The sequence below is a fragment of the Pristis pectinata genome, chromosome 40 (genome assembly GCF_009764475.1).
Source record: "Pristis pectinata isolate sPriPec2 chromosome 40, sPriPec2.1.pri, whole genome shotgun sequence".
Taxonomy (NCBI): domain Eukaryota; kingdom Metazoa; phylum Chordata; class Chondrichthyes; order Rhinopristiformes; family Pristidae; genus Pristis; species Pristis pectinata.
The window spans coordinates 5,769,774-5,791,386 of NC_067443.1; the positions used below are offsets into that span (position 1 = coordinate 5,769,774).

General features: G+C 48.1%; 1 protein-coding gene across 2 annotated transcripts in view; it reads left to right on the forward strand.

Annotated features, from left to right (window-relative positions):
* Nucleotides 1–21,613, forward strand: part of LOC127587350 (mucin-1-like) — a 48,442-nt gene that overhangs the window by 14,179 nt on the left and 12,650 nt on the right. Inside the window, exons 2-7 of one of the 2 annotated variants that reach the window (XM_052045615.1) lie at nucleotides 3,552–3,615; nucleotides 6,090–6,798; nucleotides 12,024–12,097; nucleotides 14,464–14,598; nucleotides 17,073–17,208; nucleotides 19,817–19,975. In XM_052045615.1, coding sequence (XP_051901575.1) covers nucleotides 6,319–6,798; nucleotides 12,024–12,097; nucleotides 14,464–14,598; nucleotides 17,073–17,208; nucleotides 19,817–19,975 — 984 coding nt within the window. In that variant the 5' untranslated portion in view covers nucleotides 3,552–3,615; nucleotides 6,090–6,318. Of the gene's footprint in view, nucleotides 1–3,551; nucleotides 3,616–5,480; nucleotides 6,799–12,023; nucleotides 12,098–14,463; nucleotides 14,599–17,072; nucleotides 17,209–19,816; nucleotides 19,976–21,613 lie in introns of those variants that run through there. The other variant, XM_052045614.1, reaches the window with a different exon arrangement.

Below are 21,613 nucleotides of genomic sequence, written 5' to 3' on the forward strand. Positions count from 1 at the left end.
AATGTCTGGGATGGTAGGGGTCTCTGATTGCATTGGCTGCTTTCCCGAGGCAGCAAGAAAGAGTCCACGGAGGGGAGGCTGGTTTCCGTGATGTGCTGAGCTGTGTCCACAACTCTCTGCTGTTTCATGTGGTCTCGGGCAGAGCCAAGCCGTGATGCATCCAGATAAGATACTTTCTATGGTGCATCGATTAAAAATTGGTAAGGGTCAAAGGGGATGTGCTGAATTTCTTTAGCCTCCTGAGGAAGTGGAGATGCTGGTAAGCTTTCTTGGCCGTGGCACCTACGTGGTGTATTTAAGGCAGAGATTGATGTTTGTGATTGGTAAGGGGGTTAAGGGTTACAAGGAGAAGACAGGAGAATGGGGTTGGAGAGAAACGTCATCCGCGATTGAGGGGCAGAGCAGATTTGATGGGCCGAATGGTCTAATCCTGCTCCTATATTGTATGGCCTTCCAGAAGGCACTGAGTGGTTTAAGATGGTGTTCACCACCTTTTCGGGGGCAGGTGCACACAACCAGTGCACATGAATCCCTTAAACCTCTTTGGACCTGCTCTGTTTCTAGCTTTCCTCCATTTGGTGAGTGTCCTGTCCAACCCTTTCTGAGACACAAATGTGTAATAATCTCACATTTGTCTGCCGCTGGGATGGTAGGTTAAGTGGCTCCTGCACATTGCACCTGGTATGGAGTTCAATCCGGAGAAGTGTGAGGTGGTACATTTTGGAAGGACAAACTCCAAGGCGGAGTACAAAGTTAATGGCAGGATTCTGGGTAATGTGGAGGAGCAGAGGGATTGTGGGGGGGGGGGGGGGGGGAAGTCCATATCCACAGATCCCTGAAAGTTGCCTCACAGGTGGATAGGGTAGTTAAGAAAGCTTATGGGTTGTCAGCTTTCATAAGTTGAGGGATCGAGTTTAAGAGTCGTGAGGTAATGATGCAGCTCTATAAAATTCTGGTTAGACCACACTTAGAGCACTGTGTCCAGTTCTGGTCGCCTCATTATAGGAAGGATGTGAAGCGTTGGAAAGAGTGCAGAGGAGATTTACCAGGATGCTGCCTGGTTTAGAGAGTATGCACTATGAGGAGAGACTAAGGGAGCTAGGGCTTTAGTCTGGAGAGGAGGAGGATAAGAGGAACATGATGGGGGGGGTACAAGATATTGAGAGGAATAGATAGAGTGGACAGCCAGCACCTCTTTTTCAGGGCACCCATGCTCAATACAAGAGGGCATGGCTTTAAAGTAATGGGTGGGAAGTTCAAGGGAGATATCAGAGGAAGGTTTTTTTACCCAGAGAGTGGTTGGAGCATGGAATGTGCTGCCTGGGGCGGTGGTGGAGGCAGGTACATTGGTCAAATTCAAGAGATTGCTAGATAAGCATATGGAAGAATTTTAAATAGAGGGATATGTGGGAGTAAGGGGTTAGATAGTCTTAGGCGAGGTTTAAAGGTCGGCACAAATTGTGGGCTGAAGGGCCTGTACTGTGCTGTACTGTTCTATGATTCTGTGGTTTGTAGGTCAATCTGGGGGAACGTGGTGAGAATAAAATGGGATTTGTGAGGGATCGGTGTGCTGAAAACCTTGTTTGCATGCTCTGAGACTCTCCCACTGCCCCCTCTCTTGGGAGATGCACCAATCCATTCTAACCTATTGGTTGCAGCTTTGCTCATTTGCTTAATCTATTATTATCACTTTGTAATGCTATGAAGAGAAGGTTGCTTGTGTTATTGGAAAATTTGGGCATGTGACATGCTATCTTGTCATCTTGACTGTTAATACAGTCAACACACCGATAATTGAAGAAACGTCTCATTTTCCCCTGCTCCACACAGTTTATTATTGTCACATGTACTGTGATCCAATGAAAAGCTTTCGTTTCCGTGGCATCCAGACATAAGTACATCGAGGTAGTACAAAAGGAAAGTTATAGAAAAGATGTTATTAAGCTAGAAAGAATGCAGAAAAGATTTACCAGGATGTTGCCTGGACTTGGGGAGCCTGAGCTACAAGGAGAGGTTGTGTAGACCAGGACTTTACTGCCTGGAACGTAGGAGATTGTGGGGTGACCTGATACAGATGTATAAGGTCAAGAGGGGCACACAGGGTGAAAGCAGTCTTTTTCCCCAGGGAGGGGATGCTTTAAAACGAGAGGGCACAGATTTAAGATCAGAGGTGAGAGGTTTAAAGAGGATATCAGGGGCAGCCTCTTGTGCATATTTGGAATGAGCTGTCAGAAATAGCGATTGAGGCGAACACATTTGCAACATTTAGAAGCCATCAAGGTAAGTACATGGACAGGAGAGGTTTAGAGGGCTGTGGGCCAAACGCAGGCAACATAATCGGTTCAATCCAGACCTTGGGTGCTGTCTGTCTGTGTGTGGAGTTTGCACGTTCTCCCTGTGACTGTGTGTGTTTTCCCTCAAGTGCTCCAGTTTCCTCATCCCAGGATTGGTAGAACAATTAGCCAGCGTAAATAGCCCTTGGTGTGTGGGTGAGTGGTAATATCTTTCTAACGAGGATAAGAATGTTTAAAATCAACACTTTGTTCACCAGAGAACAATTGTTGAACAGTGACCACAGAAGGTGACTGGCGATGGAACTCTCTGGGACATGGGGGGAGCTGAACTTTGAGCTGATAGTCACACAGCACGGAAATGGGTCCTTCAGCCCAACTGGTCCATGCCGACCAAGATTCCCATCGAAGCTAGTCCTGCATTTTCTAAGCCTGCATTGGCTCATGTCCCTCTAAACCTCTCCTATCCATGAACCTGTCCAAGTACCTTTTTAAACATTGTTGTTGTTGTACCTGCCTCAACCACTTCCTCTGGCAGCTCGTTCCATAAACTGACCACCCTCTGGGTGGAAAAAGCTGCCCCTCAGGTTTCTATTAAATCTCCCCTCTCACCTTAAACCTATGCCCTCTAATTCTTGATTTCCCAACCCTGGACTGTGACCATCCACTTTATCTATGCCCCTCATGATTTTGTACACCTCTAAGATCACCCCTCATTCTCCTATGATCCAATGGAGAAAGTCCCAACCTGCTCAACCTCTCTCCATAACTCAGTCCCTTGAGTCCCGGCAACATCCTTGGCACTCTTTCCAGCTTAATGGCATCTTTCCTGTAGCAGAGTGACCAAAACTGAACATAATATTCCAAATGCGGCCTGACCAGTGTCTTGTACAACTGTTATGAAGAGAGGAACGCGGGTGGGTGCCCTGCATTTTGTCAGAATAGTCTCATTTGGTGGTAACAAAGGCATGAGTTTCAGCTGGAGCTTAGTTGAGGAAGGGGTAGAGTTTCTATAGCATACAGAATGGAAGAAGTTGTATTGAAAGGGATTTGACACGGGCTTCTATTGTGTGGGTCTGAAGTGACCTTGGTGAAGATCGAGCAAAAACACAACCTGCTGGAGGAACTCAGCATGACAGTCAATATCTGTGGAGGGAAATGGTCAGTCAATGTTTTGGGTCGAGAACCTTCATCTGGGTCCTTTTTCCTCCATAGATGCTGCTGAGTTCCTTGAATAGTTTGATTTTTTTTTTGCTACAGATTCCAGTATCTGCAGTCTCTTGGTGAAGATCGATTAAGTCCTGGGGGATTCCTTGCCCCACAGGTAACTGTCATGTTGATCTGAGAGCTTTTTTTTCCTGTATTTTCAGTGCTAGTACAGAACACAACAACAGAGATCCCTAGTACAAGTATAACATCGATGAATTCAAATGCAACTACTGGACCTTCCTCGTCACACTCCTTGGGGGACACCACCATCATGTCTAATACTACTGTCGTCCATGCCTCTCCTTCTACGAGTGCTCCATTAGAGAAAGTGACCGTTCCCTCCGCGACACCATCCACGACCGTTCCCTCCATGAATACAACGAGCCCCTCTGCGACACCATCCACGACCGTTCCCTCCGTAAATACCAGCTCCTCTGCTACACCATCCACGACCGTTTCCTCTGCTACACCATCCACGACCGTCCCCTCCATGAATACAACGAGCCCCTCCGCGACACCATCCACGGCCCTCGCCTCCATGAACACTACGAGCCCCTCCGCGACACCATCCACGACCGTCCCCTCCATGAATACAACGAGCCCCTCCGCGACACCATCCACGACCGTTCCCTCCGTAAATACGAGCCCCTCCGCGACACCATCCACGGCCCTCGCCTCCATGAACACTACGAGCCCCTCCGCGACACCATCCACGGCCCTCGCCTCCATGAACACTACGAGCCCCTCCGCGACACCGTCCGCGGCCCTCCCCTCCATGAACACTACGAGCCCCTCCGCGACACCGTCCGCGGCCCTCCCCTCCATGAACACTACGAGCCCCTCCGCGACACCATCCGCGGCCCTCCCCTCCATGAATACAACGAGCCCCTCCGCGACACCATCCACGACCGTTCCCTCCATGAATACAACGAGCTCCTCTGCTACACCATCCACGACCGTCCCCTCCATGAATACTACGAGCCCCTCCGCGACACCATCCACGGCCCTCGCCTCCATGAACACTACGAGCCCCTCCGCGACACCATCCACGGCCCTCGCCTCCATGAACACTACGAGCCCCTCCGCGACACCATCCGCGGCCCTCCCCTCCATGAACACTCCGAGCCCCTCCGCGACACCATCCACGGCCCTCGCCTCCATGAACACTACGAGCCCCTCCGCGACACCATCCGCGGCCCTCCCCTCCATGAATACAACGAGCCCCTCCGCGACACCATCCACGGCCCTCGCCTCCATGAACACTACGAGCGCCTCCATGAACACTACGAGCCCCTCCGCGACACCATCCACGGCCCTCGCCTCCATGAACACTACGAGCCCCTCCGCGACACCATCCACGGCCCTCGCCTCCATGAACACTACGAGCCCCTCCGCGACACCATCCACGGCCCTCGCCTCCATGAACACTACGAGCCCCTCCGCGACACCATCCACGGCCCTCGCCTCCATGAACACTACGAGCCCCTCCGCGACACCGTCCGCGGCCCTCCCCTCCATGAACACTACGAGCCCCTCCGCGACACCGTCCGCGGCCCTCCCCTCCATGAACACTACGAGCCCCTCCGCGACACCATCCGCGGCCCTCCCCTCCATGAACACTACGAGCCCCTCCGCGACACCATCCACGGCCCTCCCCTCCATGAACACTACGAGCCCCTCCATGAACACTACGAGCCTCTCCGCGACACCGTCCGCGGCCCTCCCCTCCATGAACACTACGAGCCCCTCCGCGACACCGTCCGCGGCCCTCCCCTCCATGAACACTACGAGCCCCTCCGCGACACCGTCCGCGGCCCTCCCCTCCATGAACACTACGAGCCCCTCCGCGACACCGTCCGCGGCCCTCCCCTCCATGAACACTACGAGCCCCTCCGCGACACCGTCCGCGGCCCTCCCCTCCATGAACACTACGAGCCCCTCCGCGGCCCTCCCCTCCATGAACACTACGAGCCCCTCCGCGACACCGTCCGCGGCCCTCCCCTCCATGAACACTACGAGCCCCTCCGCGACACCGTCCGCGGCCCTCCCCTCCATGAACACTACGAGCCCCTCCGCGACACCCTCCGCGGCCCTCCCCTCCAAGAACACGACGAGCCCCTCCGCGACACCCTCCGCGGCCCTCCCCTCCATGAACACTACGAGCCCCTCCGCGACACCCTCCACGGCCCTCCCCTCGGCAAACGCCACGAGCCCGTCTGCGACACCCTCCGCGACACCCTCCACGGCCCTCCCCTCGGCAAACGCCACGAGCCCGTCTGCGACACCCTCCGCGACACCCTCCACGGCCCTCCCCTCGGCAAACGCCACGAGCCCGTCTGCGACACCCTCCGCGACACCCTCCACGGCCCTCCCCTCGGCAAACGCCACGAGCCCGTCTGCGACACCCTCCGCGATGGCCCCCTCGGCAAACGCCACGAGCCCGTCTGCGACACCCTCCGCGATGGCCCCCTCGGCAAACGCCACGAGCCCGTCTGCGACACCATCCACGACTGTTCCCTTGGTGAATGCAACAACCTCTTCTGCCTCGCCCTCTCAGAAGGTGACGTCTGTCTCTCCACCTGCCACTAGCTCTGCTGTAACAAGTACTGGCTCCTCGCTGGAGACCTGGTCCTCTCCTGCTGCTGCAAGTGGAACCAGTGGGGCCTCCTCTCCCACCACGGTGAGAGCCACAACAACATCGCGGTCACATAATACGACCGGAACCCAAAGCACGCTGTCAAGTCAGAGCACTTCCGAATCTGTCAATACCTCCAGCACCACGGGACCACTTTTGCCTTCCTCAGCTTCGACTGGTACGATGCTGCCAGTGAACACCACAACTCTCTCTGGCGTGACTGCTCAGTCCACGATTTCCGCTGTGACAACCCCCACATCGATCGCAACCAGCTATGGGCCATCCATGACTGCCAAGTCAACCACATCCCCTATGACGAAAAACACTGGCTATCCAACAGGGAATTCCACTAGCTCCAATGTGGCTTCAATGAGCCCATCACAGCCTGCCTTTAACGCCAGTGTTAGCCCGGTGACAAGTCGCACTGGCTCCACATCTCAGTCTACCAGCCACACTCTTCCAACTACCACAGCCAGCAACGTGTCCTCCACCACCAGCACAGCATCCACTCTGCCGAAAACCATCGAGAATTCTCTCTCTACAGCAGTCCCAACATCTGCCTTCAATATAACCTTCAAGATCTTGAACAAGGAATTTAATGATGACCTGAAGGATCTAAACTCTAAACAATCCAAGGACTTGATTAAGCAAGTAATTAAGGCGGTAAGTCTAAAATGGCAATATTTAAAATGCACGGACTAATTGACCACTACATTGGCTGGGTCCCGCACCCCGTCCCTCTAAGGATCTCCACTACCTTGCAAGCAAATGCCCTCGGCAGACAACAAACGCATTGTTATTAATGCATTGAAGATTCCCCAGATTTATTTATGCAACAGCATAAGTAAATCTGGGCCCTAATCTGGATAAATATAAAGTCATCCACCTTGGTCGGGGAAAATCAGAGAGGCTGGCTATTATATAGAGGGTGATAGATTGGGAAGCGTTGCCATAGAGACTTGTGGGTTTATTTTCGGTCATGCCAAGTGAAACAAGATGTTAAAAATGCAAATGATATTTTGATCTTCTCTGGTAAATTGGTTTAATATTGTCACATGTATGGTACAGTGAAAAACTTTGTTTTGCATGCCATCCATACAGATCATTTCATCACATCAGTGCATTGAGGTAGTGCAAGGGAAAAGCAATAACAGAATGCAGAATAAAGAGTAACAGTTACAGAGAAAGTGCAGGCAGTCAACAAGTTGCAAGGGCCATGACGAGGTAGGTTGTGAGGTCAAGAGTCCATTCTTATTGTAATACGGTGGGGAAGGTTGTGCCCGTGATGGAGCTGGCTGGGTCTACAACCCTCTGCAGCCTCTTGCAATCCTGTGCATTGGAGCCTCCGTGCCAGGCTGTGACGCAACCAGTCAGAATGTTCTCCGCCCAGAGTGTGGGGAACATGGAATTTGTCATGTTGCTGAATATTTTTAAGAAAGAGATAAATTTCTTGGTGCGAAGGATATAGTGGGATACAGATCAGTTGCAGATATGGGCGGAGAAATGGCAGATGGAGTTCAACCTGGTCAAATGTGAAGTGTTGCACCTTGGGAGATCAAATGGAAAGAGACAGTACACTGTTAATGGCAGGACCCTTAACAGTGTTGATGAACAGAGGGATCTTGGGGTCCAAGTTCATAGCTCCCTGAAAGTGGCTACACAGGTTGACAGGGTGGTAAAGAAGGCATATGGCATGCTTGCCTTCATTAGTTGAGGCATTGAGTTCAAGAGTCAGGAAGTTATGCTGCAGCTTTGTAAATCTTTAGTTAGGCCGCATCTGGAGTATTGCATTCAGTTCTGGTCGCCCCATTACAGGAAGGATGTGGAGACTTTGGCGAGGGTGCAGAAGAGGTTTACCAAGAGGCTGCTTGGATTAGAGGGCATGTGCTATGAGGAGAGGTTGGACAAACTTGGGTTGTTCTCTCTGGAGTGACGGAGGCTGAGGGGAGATCTGATAGAGGTTTATAAGATTATGAGAGACATAGATAGAGTAGACAGCCGGTATCTTTTCCCTCGGGTTGAAATGTCTAAAACCAGAGGGCGTGCATTTAAGCTGACGGGGGTAACTTCAAAGGAGATGTGCAGGGTAAGTTTTGTTTTTGCACAGAGCGGTGGGTGCCTGGAATGCGCTGTCTGGGGTGGTGGTGGAGGCAGATATGATAGGGGCATTCAAGAAGTTCTTAGATGGGCACATGAATGTGAGGAAAATGGTAGGACATGGACACTGTGGGGGCAGAAGGGATTCGCTTAGTTGAGCATTTTATTACTAATGTAATTGGTTCAGCACAATGTTGTGGGCCGAAGGGCCTGTTCCTGTGCTAAGTTCTAAAGGCATCTAGGTGTGTAGTTGAGTGTGGGAATATGGATTTGAGATGGGGTTGATGGTGGAAAAGACTCTAAGGGTCAATTGGCTTATTCCTCCTTGTTTCCTTGTTTTTATGTCAGTTCATGGGCTGGGAAGAGGGAAATAGTGCTGCTTTAATACTAATTATCTGACCTCCAACAAAAGTTGCTGGACCAGGTATGCCTGATCTACCCACAGACCTAGGTTTCCAAAGCCTGGTGTTCAGGCATGTTAGTGTAAACCTCTGCCACACAAGTGTGAAACAAACTGCCTGGGGGATGTCTCCAGCAGTCATGGTAGAGTCCTGGCTCCTTGCCAACTCAATTTTTGCTCAAACCAACCTTCTCCTGTGTATCCCACAATAGATGCTTTTGTGGGATTCCTGAAAGAAGCAAATTGGAGCAGTGAGCTGGGGGGCACTGGGAACTAGGTTTGTCAGGCATCTCAGGACTGCCTCTTTCAAGCTAGAAGACACAGGAGACTTTCATCTGGCTGGATTAGCAGTCTGGTCCTAAAGGTGTTGAATTGTGTGGATCACAATGGGTGCAGAACCTGGTTGTCGCTCTTCAATTTGCATTTGATGTCGAACACTGATGTTGTGTCTCTGTCTGTCCATCATACATTTACACTTTGGAAAAACCTAACCTGATGCAATAGCTGTCTTCTCAAAAGTTTTTTGTTACTTTCACAGCACAGAGTATTCACTGCTGCACTGAGATCGTAGAGTGTTTCCATAATGGTACTGAGTTAGTGAGTGGTATCGAGGGAATCTTGGTTCTGCAATCACATTTGATCTTTGCATTATCTCTTGTGCTTTGCATTCTCTCTCCTGTTTCTGGTCCCTTTGTTTATCAGCACAGTTGGGGTCTGGAGCAATAAACAATCTGCTGGAGGGACTCAGCAAGTTGAGCAGCATCTGCGGGAGGAAAGGAGCCATCAGCATTTTGTATCCTGATGCAGGACTTCGACCTGAAACATCGATGGTTCCTTTTCCCCCACAGATACTGCCTGACCCACTAAGTTTCTCCAGCAGATTGTTTGCCACTCTAGATTCCAATGTCTGCAGTCTCTTATGTCTCCAAAGTTGGGGTCTGTGTTGGAACAGTTCCAACCGGGCCATGAGGTAGAAGTCAAGCTTCCACCTAATTACAGGCACTCAGAACGTGGTGTTAATTGGGGTGTGATCAGTGGCGAAAAAATGGGAGTAAGCAATTTGGTGCGTACCATATTGGCAGTGTCCAGACCATTGCATCCACTTCTCACGATATAAAAGAGAATGCAAAGGCTGGTTTGCTGACTATTCGGTTGTACAAAATGTTGGTGAGACTGCACTTAGAGTATTGTATACAGTTTTGGTCACCCTGTTATAGGAAAAACGTCATTAAATTGGGAAGAGTGCAGAGAAGATTTAACAGGGTGCTGCCAGGAGTCGAGGGCCTGAGTTACAGGGAGAGGTTGGGCGGTCTAGGACTTTATTCCTTGGAGCGTAGATTGAGGGGTGACCTTATAGAGGTGTACAAAATCATGAGCCCTATAGATAGGGTGAAAACATAGTCTTTTTCCCAGGGAAGGGCATCGATTTGTGAGAGGTAAAAGGGACCCGAAGGGCAACTTCATCATGCAGAGGGTAGTGTGTATATGGTGTGAGCTGCCAGAGGAAGTGGTTGAGGCAGGTACAATAACTTTTAAAAGACATCTGGATAAGTGCATGGATGGGAGGGGCTTAGACGGATATGGGCCAAACATGGGCAAATGAGACTAGCTTGGTGGGCCCCACGGTCGGTATGGATGAGTTGGGCTGAAGGACCATTTCCATGCTGTGTTACTCTATTACACAAGGAGGCTGTCGAGTCCATTCTGGGTCTCAGGAGAGGAATCCCATCAGTCCCATTTTCCCCCCACTTCCGTATTTTCCTGTATCCCTCTAACTCCTTCTCTCTCTCCCATGCCCAGAAACTCTTTTGGCACTCGGTAGTAATTTACAGCAGCTAATTACTTACCAGCATATCTTTTGGAATGTGGGAAGAAAGTGGAGCACCTGGGGGTGTATGCTGAAAACTCCACACAAACAGTATCCAAGGTCATAGTCATGCAGCATAGAAACAGTCCAACTTGTCTCTGCCGAACAAGATTCTCATCTAAGCCAGTGCCGTTTGCCCCACTTTCCTCAACCTTTCCATGTACCTGGCCAAGTGCTGTTAACGTACCTGCCTCGACCACTTCTTCTGGCAGCTCATTCCATACACGGGCCACCCTCTGGTCCCTATTAAGTCTCTCCCCTCTCATCTTAAACCTATGCCCTCCAGTTCTTGATTTCCCCGATCCTGGGGAATAAAGACTGCATTCACCCTGTCTATGCCCCTCATAATTTTCTACACCTCTATAAGGTCATCCCTCCCTCCCCTGTGCTCCAAGGGATAAAGTCCTAGCCTGCCCAACCTCTCCCTATAACTCTGGTCCATGAGTCCTGGCAACATCCTCGTAAATCTTCTTTGCACCTTTTCCAGCTTAATTGCGTCCTTCCCATAACAGGGTAACCAAAACTGTACACAATGATCCATGTGCGGCCTCACCAACATCTTGTACAATTGCAATCTAACGTTGCAACTCCTGTACTCGATGCTCTGACTTATGAAGGTCACCATGCCAAACACCTTCCTCACCAGCCCTGTCTACCTGTGGCTCCTACTGAACCAAAAACAGACAACAACTCAGTCTCTACAGCCCCTTACGGTAGAGAGTTCCACAGGTTCGCCATATTCTGAGTGGCAAAACTTCTCATCTCAGCCCTAAATAACTTGCTCCACAACCTGAGACTGTGTACCTTTTGGTTCCAGATCTACCCCACAGCCAGGGGATACGCCCTTCCTGCATTTAGCCTGTCAAACCCTCTCAGAATTTTGCATGTTTCAATGAGATCCCTCTTTCCTCTTAAACTCCAGGGAACATGAGGCTAGCCAAGCCAATCACTCCCCATGAACTAAGTACTCATGATTCCAGAATTTTGCTGCCTAACAGTGTGGGCGAAGCAGATTCGATTTCAAAAAGGAACCGGATAATTACCAGAGAGTGAGAAATTGCAGAGGTGGGAGATAGGACTGAATGGATGGTGTTACAGAACAAACCCATTGGCTCATGGTTTATTGATTCCATGGAGAATTGTTGGATACTGTGCTTTGTTTTCATGACTGAGTGGCCATAGTAATGCTGCAGGGAGTGTTGCTGCCTCATGGCTCCAGTGACCCAGGTTCGATCCTGACCTCTGGTGCTGTCTGCCTGGAGTTTGCACGTTCTCCCTCTGACCGAGTTGGGTTTCTGCCAGGTGCTCCGGTTTCCTGCTGTGTTGGTAGGTTAGTTGGCCACTGTAAAATACCCATAGTATAAGTGCATGGCAGGAGTCGCTGGGTACAAGAGTGTGAATTGGTTACTGACAAATGGCTGGGGTTTGGGTTAATGCAATTGCTCTGACAGCTGTCTTGGACTCAGTGGATTAAATGGCTTCTACAAATGGTATGTAAACCCACTGTAAAAATTTCTGTTCCAGATGGATGAAGCTTATGACTGTTCCACATGTCCACTCCGCACAGTGTATGTGGGCACAGAAGTTCTTAGGTTCAGGTAAGCTACTCACCTTCTGTCATTCCTTGAGCAGCTGAGAGGTAGTTAAGCATCAAGCTTTCAAAAATAAAAATTAGAAGCATGCAAATGTGATCAAGTGCACCATGATGTAAAAAAAATAGATTTGGCACATTGCAGAGGCAATTATGTGAGGTAAGCTGCAATGAAAGCTTATGATTTAATGCTCAGGGGAACTTTAAACTTACACTGGAAGCTCTCTTAATAAAGGACCCAGGAAACCCAGCAGCTAACAAGAATGTATAAAAGTAAATGGGCACTGTTTGGCATGCACGTGCACAGCTAATGGTGACTAAAGGCCATCATCTCGACGACTGGCCCTGTGGCACAAGGCATCCGCAGTTGACCCCCAAGAAACCTCTTTGCTATGTCATCCCCTACAGTTCACTAAGGGCTCTAGCATGAGACTGGATGCATTGATAAAGTGTATAGTGGAGAGGCATCTATTTTTCTTGTCCCCTCAATGTTTGTCTTTGAATCTCCCAATTTCCCAGCCCTGCAGGAAGTTGTTCGCCTTCTCCTTGCCCCCATAGGATTTCCACCATTCAAATTTTGTCCGTGTTAGCTGGGAGCAGAGGTGTTATTCCTTGACAGTACTATTGTGGTGCCTGATTTGTTTAGATGGTGGAAGGTTGGTCTGTGTTTTTGGCTTTGGTACCACAGTCAAATATCCTGCTGAAAATGAAGAAGTACTTTGGTGGGAAATTTTAATCGCATTAACATGACACAAATGCGGTGTATCACATAAACCTCATGTGAAAGTGTTAGAGCAACGACCTACTCTTTTGTCTTGCTGACATTAAGGAGCTAGTTGTTGACCTAAGGGATCGGTGGGTGGAGGATGGGTGGGTGGGGTTGGAGAGGGAGGGGGTGGTGAACACGACCCTGTCCTCATCAACGAAGCTGCTGTAGAGATGAGCATATGGTCGACAGCTTAAAGTTCCTAGGCATGCATATATCACCAGTGGCCTCTCCTGGTTCCCCTACACTGGTGTGGTGATCAGAATCAGGTTTATTATCACTGATTTATATGACATGAAATTTGTTGTTTTGCAGCAGCAGTACAGTGCAAAGATTACTGTAAATTACAAAAATAAATAGTGCAAAAAAAACAAGGGAGGGTTCATGAACTGTTCAGAAATCTGATGGTGGAGGGGAACTATTTCTGCATCGTTGAATGTGGGTCTTCAGACTCCTGTACCGCCTCCCTGATGGTAGTAACGAGAAGAGGGCATGTCCCAGATGGTGACAGTCCTTGGTAATGGATGCCACCGCCTCTTGAAGATGTCCTCGATGGTGGGGAGGGTTGTGCCTGTGATGGAGCTGGCTGAGCCTACAACCCTCTACTGCCGCTTGAGATCCTGTGCGTTGGAGCCTCCGTACCAGGCTGTGGTGCAACTGGTCAAGAAAGCCTATCAGCGTATTTACTTTCGTGGGTGTCTGAGAAGATCCAGCTTGTCCATGAGGATTCTTTTTTACAGGTGTGCTATAGGAAGTATCCTGACGGGTTGCATTTCAGTCTGATATGGCAGGTGCCCTGATTTGGACCGACAGAACCTGCAGAGAGTGGTGTAAACAGCCCGGTCCATCACAGTCAGCACTTCCTTCCATCCAGTCCATCTTCATGGTGTGTTACTTCAGGAAAGCTAAAAGTATCTTCAAGGATGCCTGTCCCCCTGGCCATTCCCTTTTCTCCCTTCTGGGACCAGACGCGGGAACAACCTGCTGGAGGAACTCAGCGGGTCAAGCGGCATCCATGGGAATAGAGGATCCGTCAACTAATCAGTCCCGATGCAGGGTTTTGACCTGAAGCGTTGACAATTCCTCTCCTCCCACAGATGCTGCTCGACCTGCTGAATTCTTCCAACAGATTGTTTGTTGCTCCAGATTCCAGCATCTGGAGTCTCTCCATCCCAGGAATCAATCTGGTGAGCCAGGGCTACGCAGCCTCCAAGGCATTATACCTTTTCAGAGTTCCAAGTGTGTTCTCCAAAGTTTACAATTGTGGCAAAACTTCACTCCTTACAATTGAGGTCAACATTGGACTTGTGTTCCTTATTACATACTGTACTGTAATCCATCCTTGATCCTTTGAACACTTCTTGAGGCGTTGCTGTTTTTAAGAGACTGGGTTATTAGTGAAGTTACTAGGTTCCTGTTTCTTTTTGTTTTGGTTCTGGGTCAAAATGGTGATTGTTATGCTTGTCTAGGTACTCGACAGAGACCAGCTTATGCTACAGAGAGTGAAGCTGGGGTTTTCTCCTGGGCAAAGGCTGTATCTGGTGTTGATGTCGTCTTGGAATGATTTGGTGGTTTGCGATGAATAATATCATATCTTTTCCAAAAAGTAAAGGGTCAATCGACACTGAGACAAGATCTACCTTCAAAAAAATTGACAACATAAACAGTGAAACAGTTTGGGAAAATTTTCAGGATGCTCTGGATAATGGCACTATCAACAATTTGGTGATCAATGATTTAAAGGTAATGATATTTTCCAGGTTGTTGGAATGTTCGCTGCTAGAGCAGGAATAACGTGTGTTTGCTTCTTCCCAGGCTGTCGTTTGGTGGTTGTGAGCTTGCTGTCTTTCTCCTGCATCCTCCTCACCTTGCCCAGTTGTGAGACTTGGACAAGGCACTGAGATAGTAATTTCTTGCTGAACAGTGATGTCACTCTCAGGCTGAGGCAGTGAAGGGGGAATAGATTGGTAGATGAATGCACTCATCGCTTCCTTCCATCCAGTCCATCTTCACAGCACAGAGATGGGTCCTTTGGCCCATGTCGTTGTGCTGATCTAATTAAGCTAATGACACCCTAATCCCTTCTGTCTGCACACAGTCCATGCTACAGGAAGGCTAACGGTATCGTCAAGGATGCCTGCCACCCTGGCCGTTCCCTTTTTCTCTCTCCTACCTTCTGGAAGCTCAGACGACCAGACTCACAGCTTCTTCCTCACTGAAACACAGAAACATAGCAAATCTACAGCACAATTCAGGCCCTTTGGCCCACAAAGCTGTGCCAAACACGTCCCTACCTTACTAGGCTTACCTATAGCCCTCTAAGCTCCATGTACCTATCCAAAAGTCTCTTAAAAGACCCTATCGTATCCGCCTCCACCACCGTTGCCGGCAGCCCATTCCACACACTCACCACTCTCTGAGTAAAAAACTTACCCCTGACATCTCCTCTGTACCTACTCCCCAGCACCTTAAACCTGTGTCCTCTTGTGGCAACCATTTCAGTCCTGGGGAAAAAACCTCTGACTATCCACACGATCAATGCCTCTCATCATCTTATACACCTCCATCAGGTCCCCCCTCATGCTCCATCACTGCAAGGAGAAAAGGCCGAGTTCCCTCAACCTGCTTTCATAAGGCATGCTCCCCAATTCAGGCAGCATCCTTTTAAATCACCTCTGCACCCTTTCTATGGCTTCCACATCCTTCCTGTAGTGAGGTGACCAGAACTGAGCACAGTACTCCAGGTGGGGTCTGACCAGGGTCCTATACAGCTGCAACATTACCTCTCGGCTCCTAAATTCAATTCCATCAACTTCTGAACCAATTGCCTCTCTCACATCCCCTTCCCAACAGTGCTGCCATGCTCTCGGGCTCTTAATTCTACCTCTTCTGTTGTTGCTACTATAGCATTTCTTTTTGCACTACTATACTTTGTACCATTTGTTTTGTGCTCATCACTGTATTTGTTGTTACCATGTACATACTGTATACTCTGTGAGCTTCATGCAAGCAAGGAATTCAATTGCACTCTGGTGTACATGACCATAAACTAATCTGAATCCAAAGGGTATGAAGGGGGTGTGGAAGGATTGATGTAGCAAGAAGCCGAGGATTCACAGGTGTGCAGCAGTTGGTGCAGATGTCTCTCAACTCCAGCCACCTGGGTTCAGTCCTGATCTCCAGTACTCTTGGTGGAGTTTGCACATTCTTCCAGTGGTCACGTGAGTCTTCCCTAAGTGCACTTGTTTTCTCCCACATGCTGGTTGTTAGGTTAACTGGCTACTCTAAATTACTCAGTGCAGGGGTCTGAGAGTCGTACAGCTTGGAAACAAGCCCTTTGGCCCAACTTGTCCATGTTGCTCAACAAGTTAGTCCCATCTGCCCGTGTTTGGCCAATATCCCAAACCTCTCTTCTCAATGTACTTATCTAGATGGCTTTTAAATGTTGCTTATGTGCCCACCTCGACTGCTATTTCTGGCAGCTCATTCCAAGTATGAACCACCCTTTATGTGTGAAGAAGCTGCCCCGATGTCCCTTTTAAATCTCTTGCCTCTGATCTTAAACCTCTGCCCTCTTGTTTTTAGCACCCCCTCCCTGGGAAAAAGACTACGTTCTTTCACCCTGTCTATGCCCCTCATTATATGTATATCTCTATCAGGTCACCCCTCAACCTCCTACGTTCCAGGGAATAAAGTCCTAGTCTATGCAAACCCTGCAGACCCCCAAGTCCAGGCAAAGTCCTGGTAAATCTTATTTGGACTCTTCATAGTTTAATAGCATTTTTCCTGTAACAGGGTGACCAATACTGCACACAATATTCCAAGTGTGGCCTCACCAACATCTTATGTAATCGCAACATAACTTCCCAATTCCTATTCTCAATGTCCTGACAGATGAAGGCCAGTGTGCCAAATGCCTTCTTCACCTCCTTTGATCTCCCAAATTGCAATACCTCACATTTATCTGGATTTGAAAGCCATTTGCCTGGGGGAGAGTGATTTAATGGACCTGCATGAGTGAATGTTCAATACGTGAGGGAATATGATTGGTAAGATTGTTCTTAGAGCAAGCATAGACCTGAAGGGCAAAATGGCCTCTTTCTACGTTATAAGGGAATATGAGCGTTACTGGCTGACTGTCCCAGTGGCAGTTCCTCATTCTTATATTTTCCATAGAGGAAAGATGTGTTCAGTAATAATTTAAATTTCTTTGTTTAGTGGAAGAGATCAGGAGTCCCACCAGTGTGACCCCCGCAGCAGCAGAGCCGCCTGTGGTACCCGGGTGGGGTATTGCTCTTCTGGTCCTCGTTTCCATTATCCTCTTCATCCTCCTGCTCGCCTTGCTCTTCTTGGTAAGTCTTTGGTTTTGATACACACCTGTCACCTGTTTGCACCTCCACTGTGTCCGCCGTTCACTTAATGCAAAGCAGCAGCGCATAACTGTTTGACGACCTGAAGTCCTTCCGAGGGCCACTAATGAAACTATTTTTAAATCAAAAGTGACCAAATGCTGATATTTTTGGTCCTGTAAGTCATCAGTTCCAAAGTAAAAGCAGAAAATGCTGGAAACACTCAGCAGGTCAGGCAGCTTCTGTGGAGAGAGAAATGTTTCAGGACTGGGATCCTTCGTCAGAACTGGGCCCACTTTCTCTTTCCACAGATGCTGCCTGATCTGCTAAGTATTTCCAATGTTTTCTGTTTTACAGATTTCCAGGAGTTTTTTGGTTGATTTATGTAAATTCCAGGCTTTATTAACAAAAGTTTCTGAGACTTCTGCCAAGTGACAATAACCCAGTAACTTTATCATTCTTTAAAATTCAGGAAACTGTAACTGGCATAAATTGCATGAAACTGCTCTTACTAGTCCTGGAGACGTGGCGATATCTGCATTTTGATTTAACCAGCATCTCACTGAGGATAAATAATTCACTGTGTCGCGCATTGAATTAAAACAATTCAAATTCACTGGCAGCGTGTGTTGTTCCTGTGGTGTGGAACCCTAGTTCATCAACTAACTCTCCTTGCACCAGATGCAGCTCATGTGGGAGAATTCTGCAGCTTGTATCTAGCTGCTTTAATTTCCCCCTGTTACTAGCCTGTTACAGAGCTTTGAATAGAAGTACACTTTGGTGGTTCTTGCTGCATTGGAGGCTCCAGAGAGGCCGGAGGGGGAACATCAGCATGAAAACGGCCCAACTCATCCATGCTGACCAAGATGTCTATCCGGCCTAGTCCCATCTGCCTGCATTTGGCCTATATCCCTCTGAACTTCTTCTATCTTTATGTCTGTCCAATTGTCTTTTAAACGTTGTAAACCTCTACCCACCTCTACAGCTTTCTCCGACAGCCCGTTCCATATACCTACCACCCTCTGTGTGAGAAAGTTGCCCCTTGGGCTCCCTGTAAATACTTCCCCTCTCACCCTATATCTATGTCCTCTAGTTTTAGACTCAAAATCTATGGCCCCTAGTTTTAGGCTCACAACATGTTGTGCATGGCTATTGCAAAGCCCTGATTTAAAAGTTTCCTGCAGTTCTTTTTGGTGGCCTTGAAGCAGCAATGTCTGTCATCCAATGACCTTCATCAATTGTCTGTTCATGGCTTGGGTCCCTAGTTATGCCCCCACTGACGGTGGAGTGTAGGACTTATTCAGATATTCTATGCTTTGAAATCCTAAAGTTACAACTCTGGTCAAGTTGAGATTCAAGGTCACTGTTTCTTTGTTAGTCAGTTTTGGTCAGACTTGATGCTTCCACAAGAGTGGCTTCCATTCCATGTTTTACCTGCAAGCTTTATGAGAGGGAACATGTCTAGAAATGTGCCCCATGCAGTTTATGGTTTGATTGAGAACCCTGAAGGTGGGGCCGGAAATCTTGAGGATGAAATGCAGGTTTTGCCTTTTTACCTGCATTCAACCTCAACATTCTAAGCGATAATTTTATTTAGAAAAATGTACTTTAGAGTTTGCTAATTTCTCTGACTGTAATATTCCTAGTTTGGTTGTTCAAACTAACCTAGCTTTTATTTGACTCCCTCTTTTCCCCACCTGCGCTGATCTTTTGTTTTATCTGTCTGCTTTTGCTGGTGATTCTAAACTTTGCTGGCAAAACTAAACTGGGTAGGATTGTAAGTAGGGAAGAGGATGTGAAGATGCGTAAAGGGATATGAATAAATTTAAGTCAGTGGGTGAAAATGTGGCAAATATAAGGTTATCCACTTTGATACAGAAGTTGACTATTCATTAAATGGTCAGAGATTGAGCACTTTTGATGTTCAAAGGGACCTGGATGAGATTATACACGTCATTTAAGGCCAACATGCAGGTGATTAAGAGTGTAAATGGTACGTGCCTTTATTACAGGAGAGTTTAAATCCAGGAGTAAGGAGGTCTTATTTCAATTGTTTAAGGCCTTGGTGAAAGACCAGCTGCAGCACTGTTTACTGTTTGGGTCTCCATATCTAGGAAAGAATGTATTTGTCACAGAAGGAATGCAGCAAGAATTCATTAGATTGGTTCCAGGAATGCAGTGGTGGGTTTGCCACAAGAAGAGAGATCGAGTAGGCTGGAACTGTATTCTGAAATTTAGAGCAATGAGAGGGGATCTCTTAAAGGGTGTGATAGGTTATATACATGTTTCCTCTGGTTGAGGAGTATAGGAGCAGGGACACAGTTTCAAAATAAGGGGTAGGCTGTTTAGCAGTGAAATGAGGAGAAATTTCTTCACTCGGAGGGTGGTGAATCTTTGGAGTTCTCTACTCTGGAGACCCGATCATTGCGTCACTTGAAATGGAGATCAATAGATTTTTGGGCTTTACAGGAATCAAGTTATTTGGAGATAGTGCTGGAAAATGGTGCTGAGCTAAAAGATCAGCCAGGAGCTTAATGGTGGAGCAGGTTTGAAGGGTTGGGTAGCTTACTCCTGCTCCTCCTCCTCACATCCTTCTGTTCTTGATTTTTAGATCATTTACTTGTGTCGACGCAAGACACGCAGGCAGTTCGAATTGTTCGGTTCCCGAGGGTCATACTTCCCAATGGCGGATCGGAACGAGTACCCGCAGTACACATCACACAGCAGGTTCGCGGCACCTACTAATGCTGAGAAGGACGTCTATGGACAGGTAAGATGATCTGTGTAAGGGGGGGGCGACTGCTTGGTTTGGCACTGCTGGGATACTCATGATGAGGATTAAAATTCCACAAGAGGCATACGAAGCTCCTGGGCAAGCAGCAAGGAACAGAGAAAGATGTGTCTTAATGCCGACATTCAGAAAGCAGCACTTGTAAGTGAATTACTTTATACTGCAGAGTTAATTTGAAGATTGAAACTTTGGCACTCAAGGCTGGCGAGTACTTTCGAATTTCCTGGTCCACAGTCATTAAACCTCCCAAGCAAAGCTTGTGCTCTACCATGTGTGATCCACTAACTTGGCACAAGGCATGAGTAAAATCCAGGACTTTCTTGGTCTCCATAACTCAGCTGCTTGGTGTCATTTTCCTGGAGGAGACTGTGGGTGTAACTCTGTGATGTACAACATTGCTCTAATCTGCTGCTTTACAAAAAAAATTGTTCAGAACCAGCTGCCTGATGTTAGTTTGGCAACTGAGTAGGGAGTTGCTATGAAAGAATGAAGGGGTGTGTATTTGAAGGGTCACACAGTCCTCAAAATGAAGATATCTGTAGATTGAAACTTGTACAGAGGCTAATTAGGGGAAACAAAATATTGGCCTCTTGTATGAGGGTTGTTAACACTATATTCTGCATTCTGTTATTGCCTTTCCCTTTGTAATACCTTGATGTACTTGTGTTTTAGAGTGATCCGTATGAATCAGAATCAAAGTCAGAATTGGATTTATTATCATTGACTTAAATAATGCAAAATTTGTTGCTTTGCAGCATCAGTACAGTGCAAAGACTTAAAATTACTATGAATTACAAAAATTAAAAATAGGAATAATGAGGTAGTGTTCATGGACCGTTCAGAAATCTGTTGGCAGAGGGGACGAAGCTGTTTCTGAATTGTTGAGTGTGGGTCTTCAGGCTCCTGTACCCCCTCCCCAATGGTAGTAACGAGAAGAGGGCATGTCCTGGATGGTGAGGGTCCTTAGTGACGGATGCCGCCGCCTTGAGGCACCGCCTCTTGAAGATGTCCTGGATGGTGGGGAGGGTTGTACCCACGATGGCATGCAAAACAAAGTTTTTCACTGCATCTCGGTACGCGTGACAATGATAAACCCATTACCAATTGTTGATTTAAGTGTGCCCCAACTCATCAGGGCTGGATAGGCAATTGAGAGGAAATGTTGCCAAGCTATAGGAAAGAGCCAGGGAAAAGATGACTGGGTCTGTCTACAAGGTACAGGATTTGGTGATCCTACATTAGCACACGTGCACCATCTTTAATTTGCTTGACAATTGTGGGGGTGGAGGCTGGATAGCTCCCTGGCTCCCGCATTAATTCTTAAAGAACCTTTTAAATTGGGCAGGTTGACTTTTGTTATGCGTTTAGCAACACCCCCTGCCCCTTTCTGGAGATCAGGAGGAGGACAACAGTAGGTTAAAACTGCACTTTGAAAGGTTTGTGTGTCACTGCTCGTCTTGGCACCGAGTGCTGCTTTGATTTCCTAGGTCTGCTTCTGTTTATACAGCAGACTCCTCCTCCGCTGGGAGCTAACTCCCGACTCTGCTCTTCCCCTTTTCTGTTTACAGTCACGTCTTGATGAGCTCACGCAGGGCACATTTAGCACCTGTTTTGTTC